Source organism: Pelobates fuscus, chromosome 4 (assembly GCF_036172605.1).
Source record: "Pelobates fuscus isolate aPelFus1 chromosome 4, aPelFus1.pri, whole genome shotgun sequence".
Classification (NCBI taxonomy): Eukaryota; Metazoa; Chordata; class Amphibia; order Anura; family Pelobatidae; genus Pelobates; species Pelobates fuscus.
In genome coordinates this window covers 362,774,860-362,792,617 of record NC_086320.1, presented here as the reverse complement: position 1 = coordinate 362,792,617, position 17,758 = coordinate 362,774,860, and the positions used below count along the sequence as shown (strand labels likewise).

Here is a 17,758-nt window from a genome sequence, read left to right as displayed (position 1 = left end):
CTGACAGGCAGTCTCCCTGCAAGTGAAAAATCCAAAAAATAAAGTAAAAAAAAAACAGTGTAAAATCAGTGTAAAAAAATAATAATAATATGTGTATATATATATATATGATATATATACATGTATTATATCTATATATAATATATGTATATGTATCATATATATAATGTCATATTAAGTGTATTTTTATATTTATATATACGTATATTAATATAAAAATACACTTATATTTAAATTACACACGAATATATACAATATATATAATTGCTATATATATGGTATATATATATTATTATAAAATACAAATATGTTAATAAAAATAAATAACAAAAAATAAAAATAATTTTTAATAATTATAAAAAAATATTTATATATGCAATTTTATTCTAACAGTATTTTGAGATATATATATATATATATTTATATCAAAATATACTTAGAATGTAATGATATATATATCTATGTATAAATAAATAAATAAAAACAATACGAAATATACATATGTCCATATACATAATTACATAAATAATTTCATAAATATACACGTAGACGTCAAATATATAAATATGTATATATATTAAAATTCTACATGTGTATTTATGTAATATTTTTACCTAATTAAGTAATTTTAATGATTGCAATTTGAGGGACCTGCCTGCCAACCCAGGCCGAAAGTCCAGATAATTTAATTTGCTAGCACTGTGTTTAACCCTGTAACTTTCTATGACACCCTAAAACCTGTACATGGGGGTACTGTTTTACTCGGGAGACTTCGCTGAACACAAATATTAGTGTTTCAAAACAGTAAAACATATCACAGCGATGATATTGTCAGTGAAAGTGAAGTTTTTTGCATTTTTCACACACAAACAGCACTTTCACTGAGGATATTATTGCTGTGATACATTTTACTGTTCTGATACACTAATATTTGTGTTCAGCGAAGTCTCCTGAGTATAACAGTACCCCACATGTAGAGGTTTTATAGTGTTTGTGAAAGTTACAGGGTCAAATATAAGGCTTGATTTTACTTTTTTTTTAATTGAAATTTGTCGGATTGGTTAGGTTGCCTTTGAGAGCGTATGGTAGCCAAGGAATGAGAATTAGCCCCATGATGGCATACCATTTGCAAAAGAAGACAACCCAAGGTATTGCAAATGGGGTATGTTCAGCCTTTTTTAGTAGCCACTTAGTCACAAACACCGGCCAAAGTTAGCGTTTCTTGCATTTTTAACACACAAACAAATATAAATGCTAACTTTGGCCAGTGTTTGTGACTAAGTGGCTACTAAAAAAAACTGGACATACCCAATTTTGAATACCCTGGGTTGTCTACTTTAAAAAAATATGTACATGTTAGGTGTGTTTCAGGGATTTATGACAGATAACGGTGTTACAAGGTCACTATTGATACATTTAAAATATATATATATTGAAACAGCAATTTCCTACTTGTATTTATAGGCCTATAACTTGCAAAAAAAAGCAATAAAGCATGTAAACACTGGGTGTTTTTAAACTCGGGACAAAATTTTGAATCTATTTAGCAGTTTTTTTCATTAGCTTTTGTAGATAAGTAAAAGATTTTTCAAGTAAAAGTCCAAAAACATGTTTTTTTTTTAATTTTTCACCATATTTTATTATTTTTTTAAATACAATATTGGACATAATACAAATAATGGTATGTAAAGAAAGCCCCTTTTGTCCTGAAAAAAACAATATATAACTTGTATGGGAACCGTAAATGAGAGAGCGGAAAATTACAGCTAAACACAAACACCACAAAAGTGTTAAAACTGCTCTGGTCCTTAACGTACAAACATCGCAAAAACAGGCCGGTCCTGAAGGGGTTAACAGTCCTCACTCCAGTGTGAGCTGCTGCGTTCTCTCAGTATTCTACAGACAGCAGTCTAGTATGCAATGCTCAGAGGAGCACTTACCTGTGCTCACCAACAGTGCCATCATCCAGATATGCTGAAGGAAGGTATTAAAACCCAATATCTTTTATACTAAATGTCAGTGACCAATAACGTTGCAGAGTAATATATATTGTCATAAGGTATATAGAACATATATAAATTATCATGAGGTCAAACTGTTGAGTTTAGTTACATGATTTTGGTGGTCGTTCTTTAAAGGGCCAACTGATTTTTACACCCTCCTCCCAACCATGCACTCAGATCTCAGATGCTACGTAGTGACAGGCCATCGATTTTTGTTTTGTCCTCTGTACAGTGTTACAATACACAATTCTATATATTAAAGGAAGACTTTGATTATTTTATTCTCACCACTGCGTCCATCCTTTGGTGACTTCTTCTTGGTTTATTTCCACCAACAACTGTCAGAAATAAGACACAGTATAAGTCACAGATTTTTACTTGTAATTTCATTGCCTGGCTTTAAAAAGCTAGCCAGATGTAGGAGAAAATGTAAATTGAACTTGAAGAAACGATGTATGCAGAATACATTTAATCTATGCAGAATACAATTTAATCTATACATGCTATCTAAAAAGATAATCAATATATGACACACTATTTAACTTGTCCAGCCTTTTCCTCTGTGTTATAAGCATACAGATGGTATTTCTATAAAGAAGAGAAGGCTATAAAATAAAGGAACTTTATAGTGTTAGGAATAAAAATGGGGTACTCTACCTATACAGGTGTCCACCACCTACATAAAATGTAAGTTTTACTGACCTTACATCCCACGGACACTGGCCTCCCTGGCTGAGATCATCATTCTCAATTATCTCAAATCAATCTAGTGCTTTTCCGTTGGGAAGCATATGGAAGCTAGTGTGCGTGCTTGCATGGTAGAACGACTCAATGCATCAAAATGAAATGCTCTAAATGAGAATCATTTGAGCTATTACAGAGTTTAACTCTATTAAAGCTGCAGAAGAGCACTAGGGGCGCGTTGTCCCTGCTGCTCCTTCAAAATGCCAATGTTTTCAGGTACAGGGTTAAGGAGACAGCAGCATGGTACTCATACCACTTCAATGAGTTGGAATGGAATGCGTGAATATAAGTACCTTTAAGTTATCAGTTTTATTAAATAAAAAACATAGATCTTTATTATAAAATATTAATTTGTTAAATTTCCCCCTTTACAATTTTGTAAAGTACTGCAGAATAAATTGGTGCTATATAAATGCCAATAATAATAATAATAATAATGATAATATATAACCGATTTCTTTTCTTTTTAAATAGTTTTCTTAACAGTAGATCAATATGTGCATTTATATAAATTACTATGGTAACACTTCCTGATGTGTGGTTCACTTTAAATTGCTGATCTCACTTTATATCATAGGTTAATGTATTTGTAAATAAGCCCCTATTATTGTTTGTTAAGTAGGCTTGAGAAAGGCTGTGTGACAGATTAAATGTTGCCATTGTGTTGCGCAAATAAATTCTCCTAAGATGCGTCTCGTAAAGTAGAAAACAGATATAACATCATATATTTGCAGTAGGAAAATCAAACCATTTATAAAAGTCTTATTTGCATCTTACGCAACGAGAGATCAAACATATAGTACGTTACTATGTGTTGTGTGTATAAAGAGAATGTTGTGGGCAATATTTAATATCTCATTTATTTGTAAACATCTCTATCCTTCTATATAGTTATTGTGCAATTCTATCCACGTAACGGAATTAATCAGTGCCTGTAGCTAGAAGGGTAATACAATCGTAAAACTTTTACGGACCATTAACAAGTCAATAAGAATTACAAATCCTTTACGGTCCCACAAAATCCCAATTCTGTCACCAATACATTTTATTGCACCTGTGACAATACAGAGCCTTATAGAACATTATTGCATATTTCATGAAGCCATTAGATTGGTACTAGTTAAGTAGCATTGTACAAAAATCTAATAAAAATACATATGTTGGATATGTAATTAAATATGCTTTGCAATCTCTGATGCATGCATCCTTTAGCCTCAATTTTTTGGGGGAGGTGAAATTAATGCTGACATCCGCTTATTAGGAAAAATAGAAACAAAATTATTCTTAGAACTAAACAGACCATAGTTTTGTAATAATGTTCGTAAAGTTTGACAATTCAAGATGGTTTGTTACTTATAGTAAAAGTTAATCATTAAAGGAGACCTGTCATGCCCCAAACCACTCATGCGGTTTTGAAAGAACATGACATTCCATCTATCCGTTGGGTTAGCAGTTCAGCCAGCAAATGTGTATATTGGGAGAAAAACTATTTAAAAAAAAAAAAAAAGGTCTTTCTTCCATTTCTCAGTCACATCTTTGGCATAGACTCCATGCTGACAATTTTACTGACAAGGGAGACCAGAAAAGACCACCACAGCTGGTCCTTCTACTCTCCTAGAAGACCGCGAGAAAAGGTTTTACTTTTACTTTTTGTTGCACAAGATAAAAGTCTGAATGCACAAAAAGCCCCATGCTTGTGAAGATGTCCTTCCCATCTCTAGAACATACAGCACATTTTTGACCCACCTTTCCTAAGAGTCCTTTGTCTCTGGAGAGGAATCCCCCGCTGTTCTTCACCGCTACGTCCAATGTTCTCCTTTGAATCTCTGGTAGTGAAACACTGAATTCAAATCTGAAAGTACAATTCACAGAGGGAGAACAAATCAAAACTATGTATAACTGTGTCATTGTAAATAAGGCAAAGATTTGGCTTTTAGAAATCCTACACATTCTATGATTATGCAAGCAGCAATGGGAATTGGGTAAGAGAGGTAAGAGCACCCCCTCCTGACGTCACTGGGCCATGCACAGTCCAATCACAGGCTTCTCATATGAAAGCCTGTGACTGAACCAATTTGCCAGCTTAGCGTGCATGTGTGCGTTTAGGGCCGGCGAGGGGAGGGAGTTGAGAGGAAGGAGAAAAATAAATAAATTAGCAACAGAGGGAGGGGCTTGTCACGTTTGTTGTCAGCATGCAGTGCGTGCTGACAACAGACATAATTTAGGCAAAGAATTTGCATTAGGAAGCCCAGAACGGAGTCATGTGTGCAGAGGGTGCAACTAGCCTTCAGCACACAATATTGAACATAGTGACAGCATGGAAACAAATAGAATGTTCTGCTATCTCTTTCACATCTAAAACTACCACAAACACTGTAACCCTACTCTGACTCCTTGATGGATACATATTGTTTAAAGAGTGAATTAAAAGGGACAGGCATCACTTTACTTTTTGTAAACCAGCATGCAATCACTTTTAAACAATAAAGCAATAAGCCCTTTGAAATTTATGTAATCAATAGCCATAAACTTGGTCAGATTGTATTGTTGGGCACACCTCCAAGTTAGGAGAGTTTCTTCAGCCTCCCCACCCCTCCAATCTTACCCACCCACGAATCCAGTCCAGACTAGTCACTAATGACAGAAAGACAGCATCACTGTGCAGCAGCAGCAGCAAGCTTCTCATTCGCCCTGCACTGACTAACACAGCAGAGAGAGAAAAACTCTAATCCGGAGGCTGCTCTGCATGAATCATGAGATCTACCAACTGCACATGTGTTACCGTCAGGCATGCCCAATGCATTTTTCAGCATTCCTAGGGATTGCACACTGATTGGTTAGATCAGTGTCCCGCTGGTGTGTGTGTGTGGAAAGCATAAGAAAGAAGCAGTAGTTAAATTTGAAAGAAAAAAAAAAATCACATTTAGATGCTTTTTTCAGTCTGCAGAGTTAGACAACTGACTCATTCAGTTGTCTCAAAGTGATGCATGTCCCTTTAAGCATTTACAATCACCCCTTCCTACAAAATATAGCAAAGAACAACCCCCATGCCAAGTTCCAACTATAAATACATTTAAAAAAAGGCATACGTTTGATCAAATATTGGATTCAACGTCTTCTTCATCACATGAGTTTTTCTTCTACCCGACCGTCTCTTGTCTGGCAATAAATACAGTCTAACATATGGATCAGATCCTTCTTCTGAAAATGCTATAAGATTTCTGAGAGAAAAAGAACATGCATTGGCTTTTCTAGACACTTTAAGAGAGTTGGAAAAAGTAAATCAAAAAGTTAAAAAATAAAAATAAATAAAAAAATGTCAGTGACATTTACATATGCATTTTAAGAATTCACACCAGAAGCAAACATTTGCAATATTATAACGTAATGTCAAAGGCCGTGACAGGTTAATGTTTTCACACCTCCCTAGATTCTCATTCGAAGTACTATCACAACTGTCCATATTAGTAAAAATGAGGATGCATAGATAAAGTGTCCACTAGGTCTACTCTGAGGATGGCTTAGGACTGTAGCAATTTGTACAAACATTTACTGCATGCCTAAGCCGGCCCCTCAGAGCTGTCAATCAGGCAGCATAGAACTAGACTAAACTGAAAGCAGTGGCAGCCTGGTTGCTATAAGAATACAGTCAGTTCTCCTGCTATTCTCTTGTCAGTCAACTATTGGCATGATGCTAGCATAGCCAAGTATGCAGAGAACCGATGGACAAGTGAGGAAACAGTTTAACTGGTTTAATTGATTTTAGGATTGTCCTTGATATTTCATAGATTTTTTTCTTATTTTTCACTATAATCTGGTTTACGTAATATACCTCAATGTCAGTGAAACTACAACTCCCATTAGCACTTGAATTTCTTCGCGTTTGAGCTTTGTGTGAACAGCTCTGATATTTTGGCTGCATGTTTGTGTTTTTTGGTACTGAGCATCCTATTCCATTTATCTTACCTGCAGGAATGTACCACAACCATGAGTTTATTTCTGTGAGAGCTGTGGCGGACTGTCAACTGAATCTGTCCAAGAGGGGATTGTCCCACTGTTGTTCCACTAAAAATAAAGAGGAGGGAAAAATTGAAGGTTGAAACGGAAATTAAGGAAGTCACAAATATTATCAAGATTAGGCAGAAAACTCATGTTTTCAAAGATATGAACATTTGCTGCAAATCTCAAGCTCTCCAGCCTCTCAAACAAGCAAACTCAAGCCAATTGTCTCATGTTTACTCTCTGTACTACAGCTGAGCTTATTCAATAATGAGAGCTTTGTCGGAACAGCTTTCTACCCTCAACTAAGCCACTCCAGTTTCTCTCAGGCTATCATTGCTGTTTAAGACTGGATGGATTCACACAGTGAACTGGGAGTGGCTAAAGGTCCATAGAAACACAAGGATACAATGTATGATTAAGACAAAGAAATAAAGGAATTACAAAGTACTGACTTTTGAAGTTGTCTTAGTCGCTGCCGGAGCTCATTGGTCGCCATTTGTGTAGATATGTCTGAAGCGATACTGGGTGTGGGCTCCTTCATGGAAGCAATATGTGAGGGAGAATAGGTGAAGCTGGACCCAGATAGGCTGGAGGAGCTTTTATTCAGTTCTGTCAGCCTCTGGGGGCTGGCGGTTGAGGGACTCTCTCTCTCTCCGTTCTCTGTTTTCCTATTAAGATCCAGTTTGGGTGTTGGAGGTTTCTGAGCATTAGGAGCTGGAGATAATGGCGTGTTAGGGGTCGATGGTACTTTTCCCTTTAATAAGGTAGGCCTCTTCACCTGGGATGTGCGCCGGTCCTCAGAAGAGCTCCCAACTTTCTCAACATGAAGAATCTACAAAAAATATACAAGATATATTAAATACTTTTTAAAGCGGCACTGTCATGCCGAACTAACCTTTCCCCAGGATCTGTTTTTGTTTTTTTTCCTATGTGATCTAGTGTTCCTTAAAACATGCTTGACCAGCTTTGACCCACTTCCTGTGGGTCGGAGAGATTTTCCCACATTACTTTTCTTTTCTCCATGATCTTGCGATGCTTCCTTTCAGTATTCCCAAACGTCCTGTCATATAGACAAGATGCCAGCGAAACTACAGAATTTCATCCCAACCGAATGAAAACAGTTTGCCCATTAGTGTTAGGACGGGCTTCGATACTTTTTGTTCGGATCAGAATTTCATGTGAATGAATGAAATTCTGATCCAGTCAGTGCAGCAGCTGGGGGGGAGGGGGCGGGGGGAAGGATGGGTTTGGAAAGTGCCGCTTCTATTTTTTTCATATTACACAGAGGGAGCTGTGAGCCGGTAGCTCCCTCCTTGTAATAAACTAAACGAACGAAGAGGTCTTCATTCAATTGTTTGACATTTCTATTCATTCACTTGTCTTTCTGTCCCACAGGGCCTTCATCTGCCCACACAAAGACGGCGGCACCCAGGACCTAGGTCTGGGCACAAAATAAAGTTTTAAAAAAAGGTGATATGGGGGACCTAAAGGCATTTGGAGGTGACTAGGGGGCAAGTCGATGTAGTGGAGTCGGGAGGACGCTAAATAAAAAACGGTTGCGCCATGACAGTGCTGCTTTAAGCAATTAACATATAGTGGTCCAATTGTGAACCTGATATCAATGAATAATTGTAAACATACCCTGAGTGCAATTTTCATCTTAAGAGTACTACTGGGGCCTGAGTTGTTGAGTTGGAACCTCTGATTCATAGTGAGGTCGTCACTAGACAGTAACTTGCTGAGGGGAATCCTCAAGTTTCCCATGGAACTTTGGTGGTATTCGTCCTTCACCTGCCGTAAACATCAGAAAATGAAAGTTACACTTGAGTATAAACTGAAAAAAATGTATTCAAAAATAATGTTTCAGTGGAGATGCACTTCAGTTAAAGGAGAGCCATCACTTCTCTTATTGTAAATGTTTTATTCAATGGAGTAATCTCCACTCACAACTTGTTTTAACCCTTTTCTCATGTGATGTTTCATCTTCTTTTAAATGTATATTAAAGACTTGGCAAATTACATCACAATCTAGTTCAGTCCTGGCACAGCACTGGCACACATTGCAAATGAGGAGAAGAGACAAATATTATTTCGGATTCTGCACCTCTGTATGATATGTTCAAAGAAAGAAAGAAAGGAAAAGAGCTTATAACAATGATTGAGTAGAATTTATGATTGAGGCACTCAATGTTAGGGAGATAAATAAAGAAGAGTGAATTTCCATATTTAATTTTATTTTTCATACCTTGGAAAAAAACACATTTGATATATTTAGATAGAAAAGAAAAATAATATAAATCCCGGGAAGTAACAGTTCATCTCTATTACAGCACTGATTTACCTGAAATTATAATAAATTCACCTTCGTAAACAGCAACATGAAAATTAAAGGAAATGATGACAAGGAATACAATTACAGAATAGCTATAAAATATTTGTATTATTCGCTAAAAACATATTGAATTCATCACCCTGACTGCTTTCTGTTCTACACGCAGTTCAAAATATGAATTTAGTTGTATTATACCCAATTCCAAAGATTGATGTGCCAGCTTAAAGGAACACTCCCGGCACCAAAATAACTTCATTGGAATTAAGTTGTTGTGGTTTGAGGAGGTCCTGGGCGCCAGCTTTCCTCAAGAGGTTAAACAGTTTATGAACAGTTTAATCCCAAAGTATCATTCCAGAGCCAATAGCTCTGCCCCTCAACTTCAGTTCCAGTCTGTTTTAATCAGGAAGCACCGGACTGGGCGCCAATGATAGACGAAGAGCATCAGCTGAGAATCGCAGCCTATGAATAGCTCCCCATTCACAAAATGGAGTGAAACAGACATGTACCTTTTTCACGCTGTTTTGTGAAAGTGGAACTAGTGATAGGCTGAGAGTGTCAACTGGAACAGAAGTCCAGGAGCGGTGCAGATAGGCTCCGGATAAATACTTTGGGGTTAAACTGTTCATTAATGGTTCAATCCCTTGAGGTAGACCGGCACCAGGACTTCGTCAAACCAGAACAACTTCATCCTGGTGAAGCTGTTATGCGGCCTGGAGTATCCCTTTAATTATCAGTCTATATAATGTGCTGTAAGCAGGGCACAAACATGTGGTTTACAGAATTTCCATCTCTCTTAGGAAATTTACAGCCAACATAGGTCCCCCTCATGCACATATGGTTTGTGTACTATGAAAACTAATTCGGAATCTGGCTGCCTTTCATACATTGCTTGCCAAGGTGTTATGGAATGCATTATATTCTGGTTTATACTTTATGTTGCCATAGCAACCTAAAAACATTGGCACATTTTAACAAGTAACCCGAAGTCAGATGTTTATACAATTACTATTTTTTTTTTATTTTTTTTTTTTACTTAACATTTAATGGAGTATTGAAAAAAAATAACCCACGCATATTCTTCTGTAGTATAACTGTAATTTACTTTGAGGGGTTATGTTCTTAGTTTTGGGTTCAGGGACTATAGTTTATATAGCGCTACGGAATAATAAATAATAAAAATAATAATGATACAGGATTACTCACTAAACACATACAGTGCCGTGCAAAAGTATTCACCCCTCTTGGCATTTTTCGTGTTTTGTTGCCTCACAACCTGGAATTAACATGGATTGTTTGAGGATTTGCATCATTTAATTTACAGAACATGCCCACAACTTTGAAGAGGTTTTCTTTTTTGTTTTGTTTGTTTTTTATTGTGAAGCAAACAACAAATAGGACAAAATAACAGGAACGGTCAATGTGCATAACTATTCACCCCCCTAAAGTCAATACTTTGTAGAGCCATCTTTTGCAGCAATCACAGCTCCAAGTCGTTTTGGATAAGTTTCTATGAGCTTGCCACATCTTACCACTGGGATTTTTGCCCATTCCTCCTTGCAAAACTGCTCCAACTCCTTCAAGTTGGATGGTTTGCGCTTGTGAACAGCAATCTAAGTATGACCACAGATTTTCTATTGGATGAGATCTGGGCTTTGACTAGGCCATTCCAACACATTTACATGTTTCACCTTAAACCACTCAAGTGTTGCTTTAGCAGTGTGTTTGGGGTCATTGTCCTGCTGGAAGGTGAACCTCTGTCCTAGCCTCAAATCACACACAGAGTGGTACAATTTTTTGCTCAAGAATATCCCTGTATTTAGCACCATCTTTCCCTCAACTCTGACCAGTTTTACAGTCCCGGCTGCTAAAAAAAACATCCCCCACAGCATGATGCTGCCACCACTATGTTTTACTGTGGGGATGGTGTTCTTTGGGTGATGTGATGTGTTGGGTTTACGCCAGACAGTGTTTTCTTTGATGGCCTAAAAGTTAAATTTTAGTCTCATCAAACCAGAGCACCTTCCTCCATACATTTTGGGAGTCTCCCACATGCCTTTTCGCAAACTCAAAACGTGCCATTTTGGTTTTTGCTGAAATGAATGGCTTTTCTCTGGCCCCTCTGCCATAAAGCCCAACTCTATGGAGCGTACGGCTTATTGTCGTCCTTTGTACAGATACTCCAGTCTCTGCTGTGGAACTCTGCAGTTCCTCCAGGGTTATCTTAGTTCTCTGTGCTGCCTCTCTGATTAATGCCCTCCTTGCCTGGTCCGTGAGCTTTGGTGGGCGGCCGTCTCTTGGCAGGTTTGCTGCTGTGCCATGTTCTTTCCATTTGGTTATGATAGATTTGATGGTGCTCCTGGGGATCATCAAAGATTTGGATATTTTTTTTTTTATAACCTAACCCTGACTTGTACTTCTCAACAACATTGTCCCTTACTGGTTTGGAGAGTTCCTTGGTCTTCATGGCAGTGTTTGGTTAGTGGTGCCTCTTGCTTAGGTGTTGCAGCCTCTGGGGCCTTTCAAAAAAAGGTGTGTATATGTAATGACAGATCATGAAACACTTAGATTGCACACAGGTGGACATCGTTTCACTAATTATGTGACTTCTGAAGATAATTGGTTGCACCAGAGCTTTTTATGGGCTTCATAACCAAGGGTACAGAAATAACGTATACAAATTATACCAAACAAGTGGAGCGCTCTAAACTTTAGACCAAAGTCCTTTCTAGCCATCAGGAACTCCATTGGGGAGAGTGCTATTCCCCCTCTAAAGTAGCACATTGTTTATCAACCTCAGAGCCGGGATTTCAGGGCTCTGCAGAAGGTGAGCACAACTATTTATATCTCATAATACCATTATAGTATGTGCAATTCTACACAGTTGTTTTTCTGCTTTTCTTCTTGTTGTATACTCCTGGAGGGATACTACCTGGGATAAAGGGGTGTGTTGCTGCCCTAAGAGCATAAAGGATCCTTTTACGGAGCCAATACCATATAGGCTCCTGTCCATGTGAGTGGTTTCAGTCATTACTTACTACCAATTATCAATTTTTGGAACATCTGCACTATATGTTTTTGTTTCTTGTTTTTTTGTTTCCTTTTATATATACATTCAAGTTTTTCAAGACTGTCACTGTACCAAAGGGGTGAGTAAGTAAACCCCTCTACTGTTTAGAGCGCTCCACTTGTTTGGTATAATTTGTATACCTTATTTCTGTATATTTGTTTTTTTATTGTGGGTAAGGGGTATTCCACTTTTAGTGTTGAGCAGCTTTTACATTTTGGCCACTGTAAAGAAACACTTTCTCTTTTATTGAGGTAGTTTTCTCTACTGATTTTCGTAACCAAGGGGGTGAATACATACACACATGCCGATTTTCTATTTCTAAAAAATAGTTTTATGTATATATTTTTCTCATTTCACTTCACCAACTTAGACTATTGTGTTCCGATCCATCACATAAAATTCAGATAATAAAACATTGAACTTAAGGCTGTAATGTAACAAAATAGGTAAAAGGTCAAGGGGGGGGGGGGTGAATACTTTTGCAACAATTAATTAACAATAACTACTTATCTAAAATATATTATTGTGAAATAAATCTAGGCTGGAAGTAATAATCCAAGTTAAACTAAACTCCGTTATGAGTCAGATTAACATGGCGTACACACAGACAGAGATTGTGTTTGCAGAGAAAGTTGTTCCAAAACAACTGCAACGGTAAAATACATCGCAACGCTGCCAGGATCATTCCAGAAATGAGCAATGCCACAGCAATGTGGGCAGAAAAACAAGCAAACAGATGGCATCAACAAACGGCCACAAGGAATGAGGTGTGCATGACTTTCCTCCTGGCACAAAAACCAAATCAGGCTTTCTGTACGGCAAGGAAAAAATAAACACATATGGTAACTACCACCATCACATCATCCAAAGCATTTTATGCATCATACAAACAGGTAGAGCTAATGGCACTGTGCGAATATCAAAGGCTAGACTGGCGAGACGGGAAACGCAGAGTATACATTATTCCTCAGCATTGCTTTAACTTTTTCAGAGATTATGTGAACTAAAACCATGGCCAATTTTACTGTTGGATAAATAGTATCTGCCTTTATCTGTCCTGCTATTGGTCAGGGTATCCTGTCAGTCACTGAACACAGCTCTTTCATTGGCATCTCAACTCATTTTAAGGTGTACACCTCCTGCTGCTCTGTGATTGGTTGATGGAAGCGTACTGGAATGACTGTAGCAAGCACTGAGGGAGGGGCTTCTTAAGAACTTTTAGCACCTATGGAATGCTGAAAATATTTTGTGTTAAAATTGAAGGATACATTTATTTACATTACTGCTGACTGATATTTTGCAGTTTAAGACGTTTACAAGCTCATTTCTCTCTCCATTGAGCTACTCTGAATTTTGGTAAATTTTTCTTCATGTCTCTGCTCTGCATTAAAAGGTATTGGAGTTTTGTCACTCAAACGCTATTCTCAAAATGTTCTTACAGGAAGAGATACTAAGGGCTGCAGCGTGATTAGCTGGGAATGAGTAAAGCCATTCATATTGAATAGTTGAACACCTCTAATGGCAAAGAAAAATGCCTCTGTTTTTTTTCCAGGGACCCCCCATGTGCTAAATGGTCATAGTATGGCTGGAGAGAAACTACTATTAACACATCACGTCACACACACAAACACATGCAGGGTTATTTACGGAAGTGAGTAGTTAAAGTGAATTCAAAGTGAGGATATCTGAACTGAAAACATAGCTGGCTTAGAGAATTTCTCCAAATTGGCTATTTTTAAATTTGAAATTCACTTTAAAATTCTCACTTTAGCAAATACACTCTGTAATGTCTAAAAGCATACAGGGACAGGAACTTACAATGAAAGTGGAAAGTTGACTCCAGATCCATCTTCCAATGTAGAGGTAGAAGGGATTTTTTTTCGGAATGAAATATTCCAAAGTTTCAAAAAGTCAATTTACAGAGTAAAGCCAGGGGTGACTGTCGGCGTTTTACCAAGACACCATATTTAACTTGCATTGTTGTGTGACTTGCTGAGACAGCTTTATATTGACATAGCCATGCAACTTTACATCTCCAACACCATTGAGAGGTATAATACCCCGGAGACAGAAAGCCCTGCTCAATCTCCCATAGCTCAGTCACTGGCTCCCCAAGATGAAGGTAGTATAAATGGACAAGTTTTACATGATGAACTGTAGCAGCGGAAAGTACTGGAAAAAACTAATTACTCCTCTAAAATCAGGGTCATTTATTCAGAAAGAAGGAAAAACAAAACAAAAAAAAAAAAAAAAAACACTTGCCGTCTTCAAATATTGTGATGCATATTTCCTTGAATGTTTGTATGCAAAAATATTTTTTTCCTGGAAAATACAAATGAAATAAAATGCAGTACCTCTATTTCAAGTTCTTGTCGCTTAGGGTTGTGGACAAAAAAAGTGAATGTCTGCTCCCATATTGGTTCGACGGTCTTGTTTTTAACCTGTTAAAGAAGTACATGCAACATAATCAGAAAATATACAGATATACTGAGCATTCAAATATGAGGTTAGAAAGTAACTAATGAAAGCAAACTTGAAGTGAAGTATAATACAAAATGAGAATCTGCAAAATGCAATGGACTAAAATATACAAAACAACAACAAAAAACAAACAAACAATCACATGTATACACAAGACCTAAGCCAGACCATACATTGAGAGAAATCTCAATGTATCTTTCCTGGTAAAATATTTTAGAAATAAATAAATAACTAAGTTATGCCTCCAGCTGAGATGGACAACTTGCTTAGGTCTTGTGTTTACATGTGTTTTTTTTGTTTTTGTTGTTGTGTATTTTCAGTCCATTGCATTCTACAGTCTCGTTTTGTATTATATTATACTTCAAGTTTGCTTTCATAATTTACTTTCCAACCTTTGCGTTAGTCTTAATCACATTACAATAATTCTATGACTAAGTGGGAGGGAATCCTTGGGATACGGACAATTATCCTGCTCACTGTGGGAGTGTTATTAGCATATCTAAAATGGTCTGGTCTGGCTGCAAAAGTGCAATTTTAAAAACAAGTTAAAAAAAATAAAAAAAGGTATTTGGATGATTAATGCAAAGTTTTGTTAATGTTCATTATGATTTAAAAAAAGGAATAGCGAATTAAAGCCTGGAGTTCCCCTTTAATAAAACATTCAGTGTTAAAATCTAGATACAGTACATGGCCTAATTTCTATTGCACCCCGTACAAACACTGTAAAAGGTACAGTCTGGTTACAGTCAGACATTTTGTTTATTGACGGGCTGCTCCAATGTAGATTTTTTATTCATCCACAGTGCTGAAATCTCAGTTCCGAATTCACATCTTCAGTTAACCGTTTGGCTAGTGGATCACAGAACGAAGGATAATAAAGACCAATTCTGGTTATGGTATCTGCTATGAAGCAGGCAGCCACTGGCAACTAACGCTTTGAAGGTATGTCTTTGGAGCAACACTGGACTTGTGATAAACCGATATTCTAGTTAATGCAGGCCCATATATAAAATATATATTCATTGATAATAGAAGGTGGCTACTCATACATAAATCTACACCACCTCTCTCACTGTGTGTGTCCTGATTTGCTGCTGACATTTCGTAAAAAATCTTTTATAAATTGTTTGAACAGACCAGGTTGTCAAAACCTCCAAAGCTCTGTCGTTCTTCTGCATCACTTAAAAACAAATAATCAACATTGTTATCCTGTGATAAATGTGAAGTTTTTTTTTACATCACATTACCTAATTAATAATCATACATTTTAGCCTGAAGGAAAAAATAAATATGAAAAGGAGGACTTTACTAAAAATGTCAATAAACAGCAGGCATGAATTATAAAGGAACTGTACACAACATATTGGATCTTACCTTACTCTCTTGCACCGTGTGACCCAAAGAAAATAGTACATATGGGTTGGGGGTGCTGCCCATCTTCTTACTTGACTGGAACAGAACCAAGAGAAAGTAAGAATCATTTGAAAATACAGGGGGTTCAAGTTTAAAAAACAATTCTAGAACAAAGTTGTAGAACTCTGCCATTGATTGCTCTTTAAACATTATCCCCACTCAATTACTGTTCTAGTTCCACACAAACAAAATTATAATGCATTCTGTTATATAATGTTAACACAATATGCAGGGATATGCATATACAAACACACACACACACCCTAACAAAGTCCACCTTATAAAGGAAATTAAACCTCTAATCATTTGATTGCAAAGTACTAAATGTAGATCATTTCACGGAAAAATAAACTTCTATGGTAATTCCCCAAATTAAAATTAATTGCTCCAAGTTTTCGTTGAGAATTTAATGAACATATACCTTATTCATATTGATATTTTACTAACAATGTATCACACATACTATACATGTTATTAGCATTTAACGCCAGACCGCCATCTTGCACCTATTAATGCTAAAAAACATAAATGTAGCTTGCTTTGCATTACATTATTATTATTTTAATGTACCAGTACATCAGGTTAGGAAAAATGAAAATAATGGGAAATTAAAATGCGAAATAAGTTAAATAAAACAGCACACCCATGCATGATAACAAGGAAGGAAGGGAGAGACAACAACTTAAAATGTATAATTTGCTGCCAATGTATAGACGTCGAAATGCACGTTATACATTGTACTAAGAGAAAGGACAGTAGACGAAGAATATAAATGGTGTTGATGGGTTTATGGGTTGGGTTGTTTGGGTTTAGTTCTGCAGGATTTGATAATATATTTTCTCAGCATGGATAGTAAAAGAGGCACACACCATTGGTGCAACCTAAAACACTACCAAATTAACACTACGTCATATGAACAAGGAGTATTCTTGTTCCTTGCGTTTTCTGTATTAGCATCTTGAGACCTAGGTACCATTTTTAAGAAAGGTATATGGCTCGAGTCAGCCATGAAAATGTACAGCTTGCCGATCATTAACACAGAGATTCTTGACGACGACTTGAGGTTTTTACGTAAACCACATTCTACTCACCTGTTCCTTTCACAATTTAAGGCTATTTTTCGTGTGTTTTATTATTTAACTCTCCGATGGCTTGGCAGCGGAAAATATAGTCCAAACCATTTGGCATTGATTTTACAATATACTTTCTTAGCAACTGTTGAGACAACGAGACAACTGTTGCACTCGTAAAATAATATAATTATGAACAGGTCTTATACATCAAAAATATCTGCACAGTTTGTCTTGCAGTGCAATCTTCAAACTGGTTCTGTTAAAAGATATGTTCTTTGCACTCTTAACAGAACAAATAAAAAAAATGTACAGTGAACTTATTGGAACACTATATAGTGTCAGGAATACAAACACATATTCCTAACAATATAGGGCTGGAATGAAGCATTAGGTCCCTGGCCCCCCTCTCCAGAGGTTAAAGTGGATTTCCGGTCCATGGCGCCAATCAGCATCTTTATGGGGAACGTTCAGCTCCTCCATGCAAAGCGTAGAGAAGCAGAACGCCAGTGCTGCACATTGTGCAGCACTAACACAGAAAGCACCTCTAGTGGCCGTCTTAGTCACTGCCACTAGAGATGTAACTAACCAGCAATGTAAACACTGCCTTTAATCTGAAAGGCAGTGTTTACTTTAAAAAAACTGC

General features: G+C 36.9%; 1 protein-coding gene across 3 annotated transcripts in view; it reads right to left on the bottom strand.

Moving 5' to 3' along the window:
• The window catches only part of ESYT2 (extended synaptotagmin 2), a 136,164-nt gene that overhangs the window by 2,392 nt on the left and 116,014 nt on the right, over positions 1–17,758 (bottom strand). For all 3 annotated transcript variants that reach the window (XM_063452662.1, XM_063452663.1, XM_063452664.1), the window contains 8 exons: positions 16,004–16,078; positions 14,503–14,589; positions 8,391–8,540; positions 7,202–7,581; positions 6,714–6,812; positions 5,837–5,968; positions 4,494–4,599; positions 2,292–2,341 (listed from right to left, as the gene is read on the bottom strand). In XM_063452662.1, the coding sequence (XP_063308732.1) occupies positions 2,292–2,341; positions 4,494–4,599; positions 5,837–5,968; positions 6,714–6,812; positions 7,202–7,581; positions 8,391–8,540; positions 14,503–14,589; positions 16,004–16,078 (1,079 nt within the window). The remainder of the gene's footprint in view (positions 1–2,291; positions 2,342–4,493; positions 4,600–5,836; positions 5,969–6,713; positions 6,813–7,201; positions 7,582–8,390; positions 8,541–14,502; positions 14,590–16,003; positions 16,079–17,758) is intronic.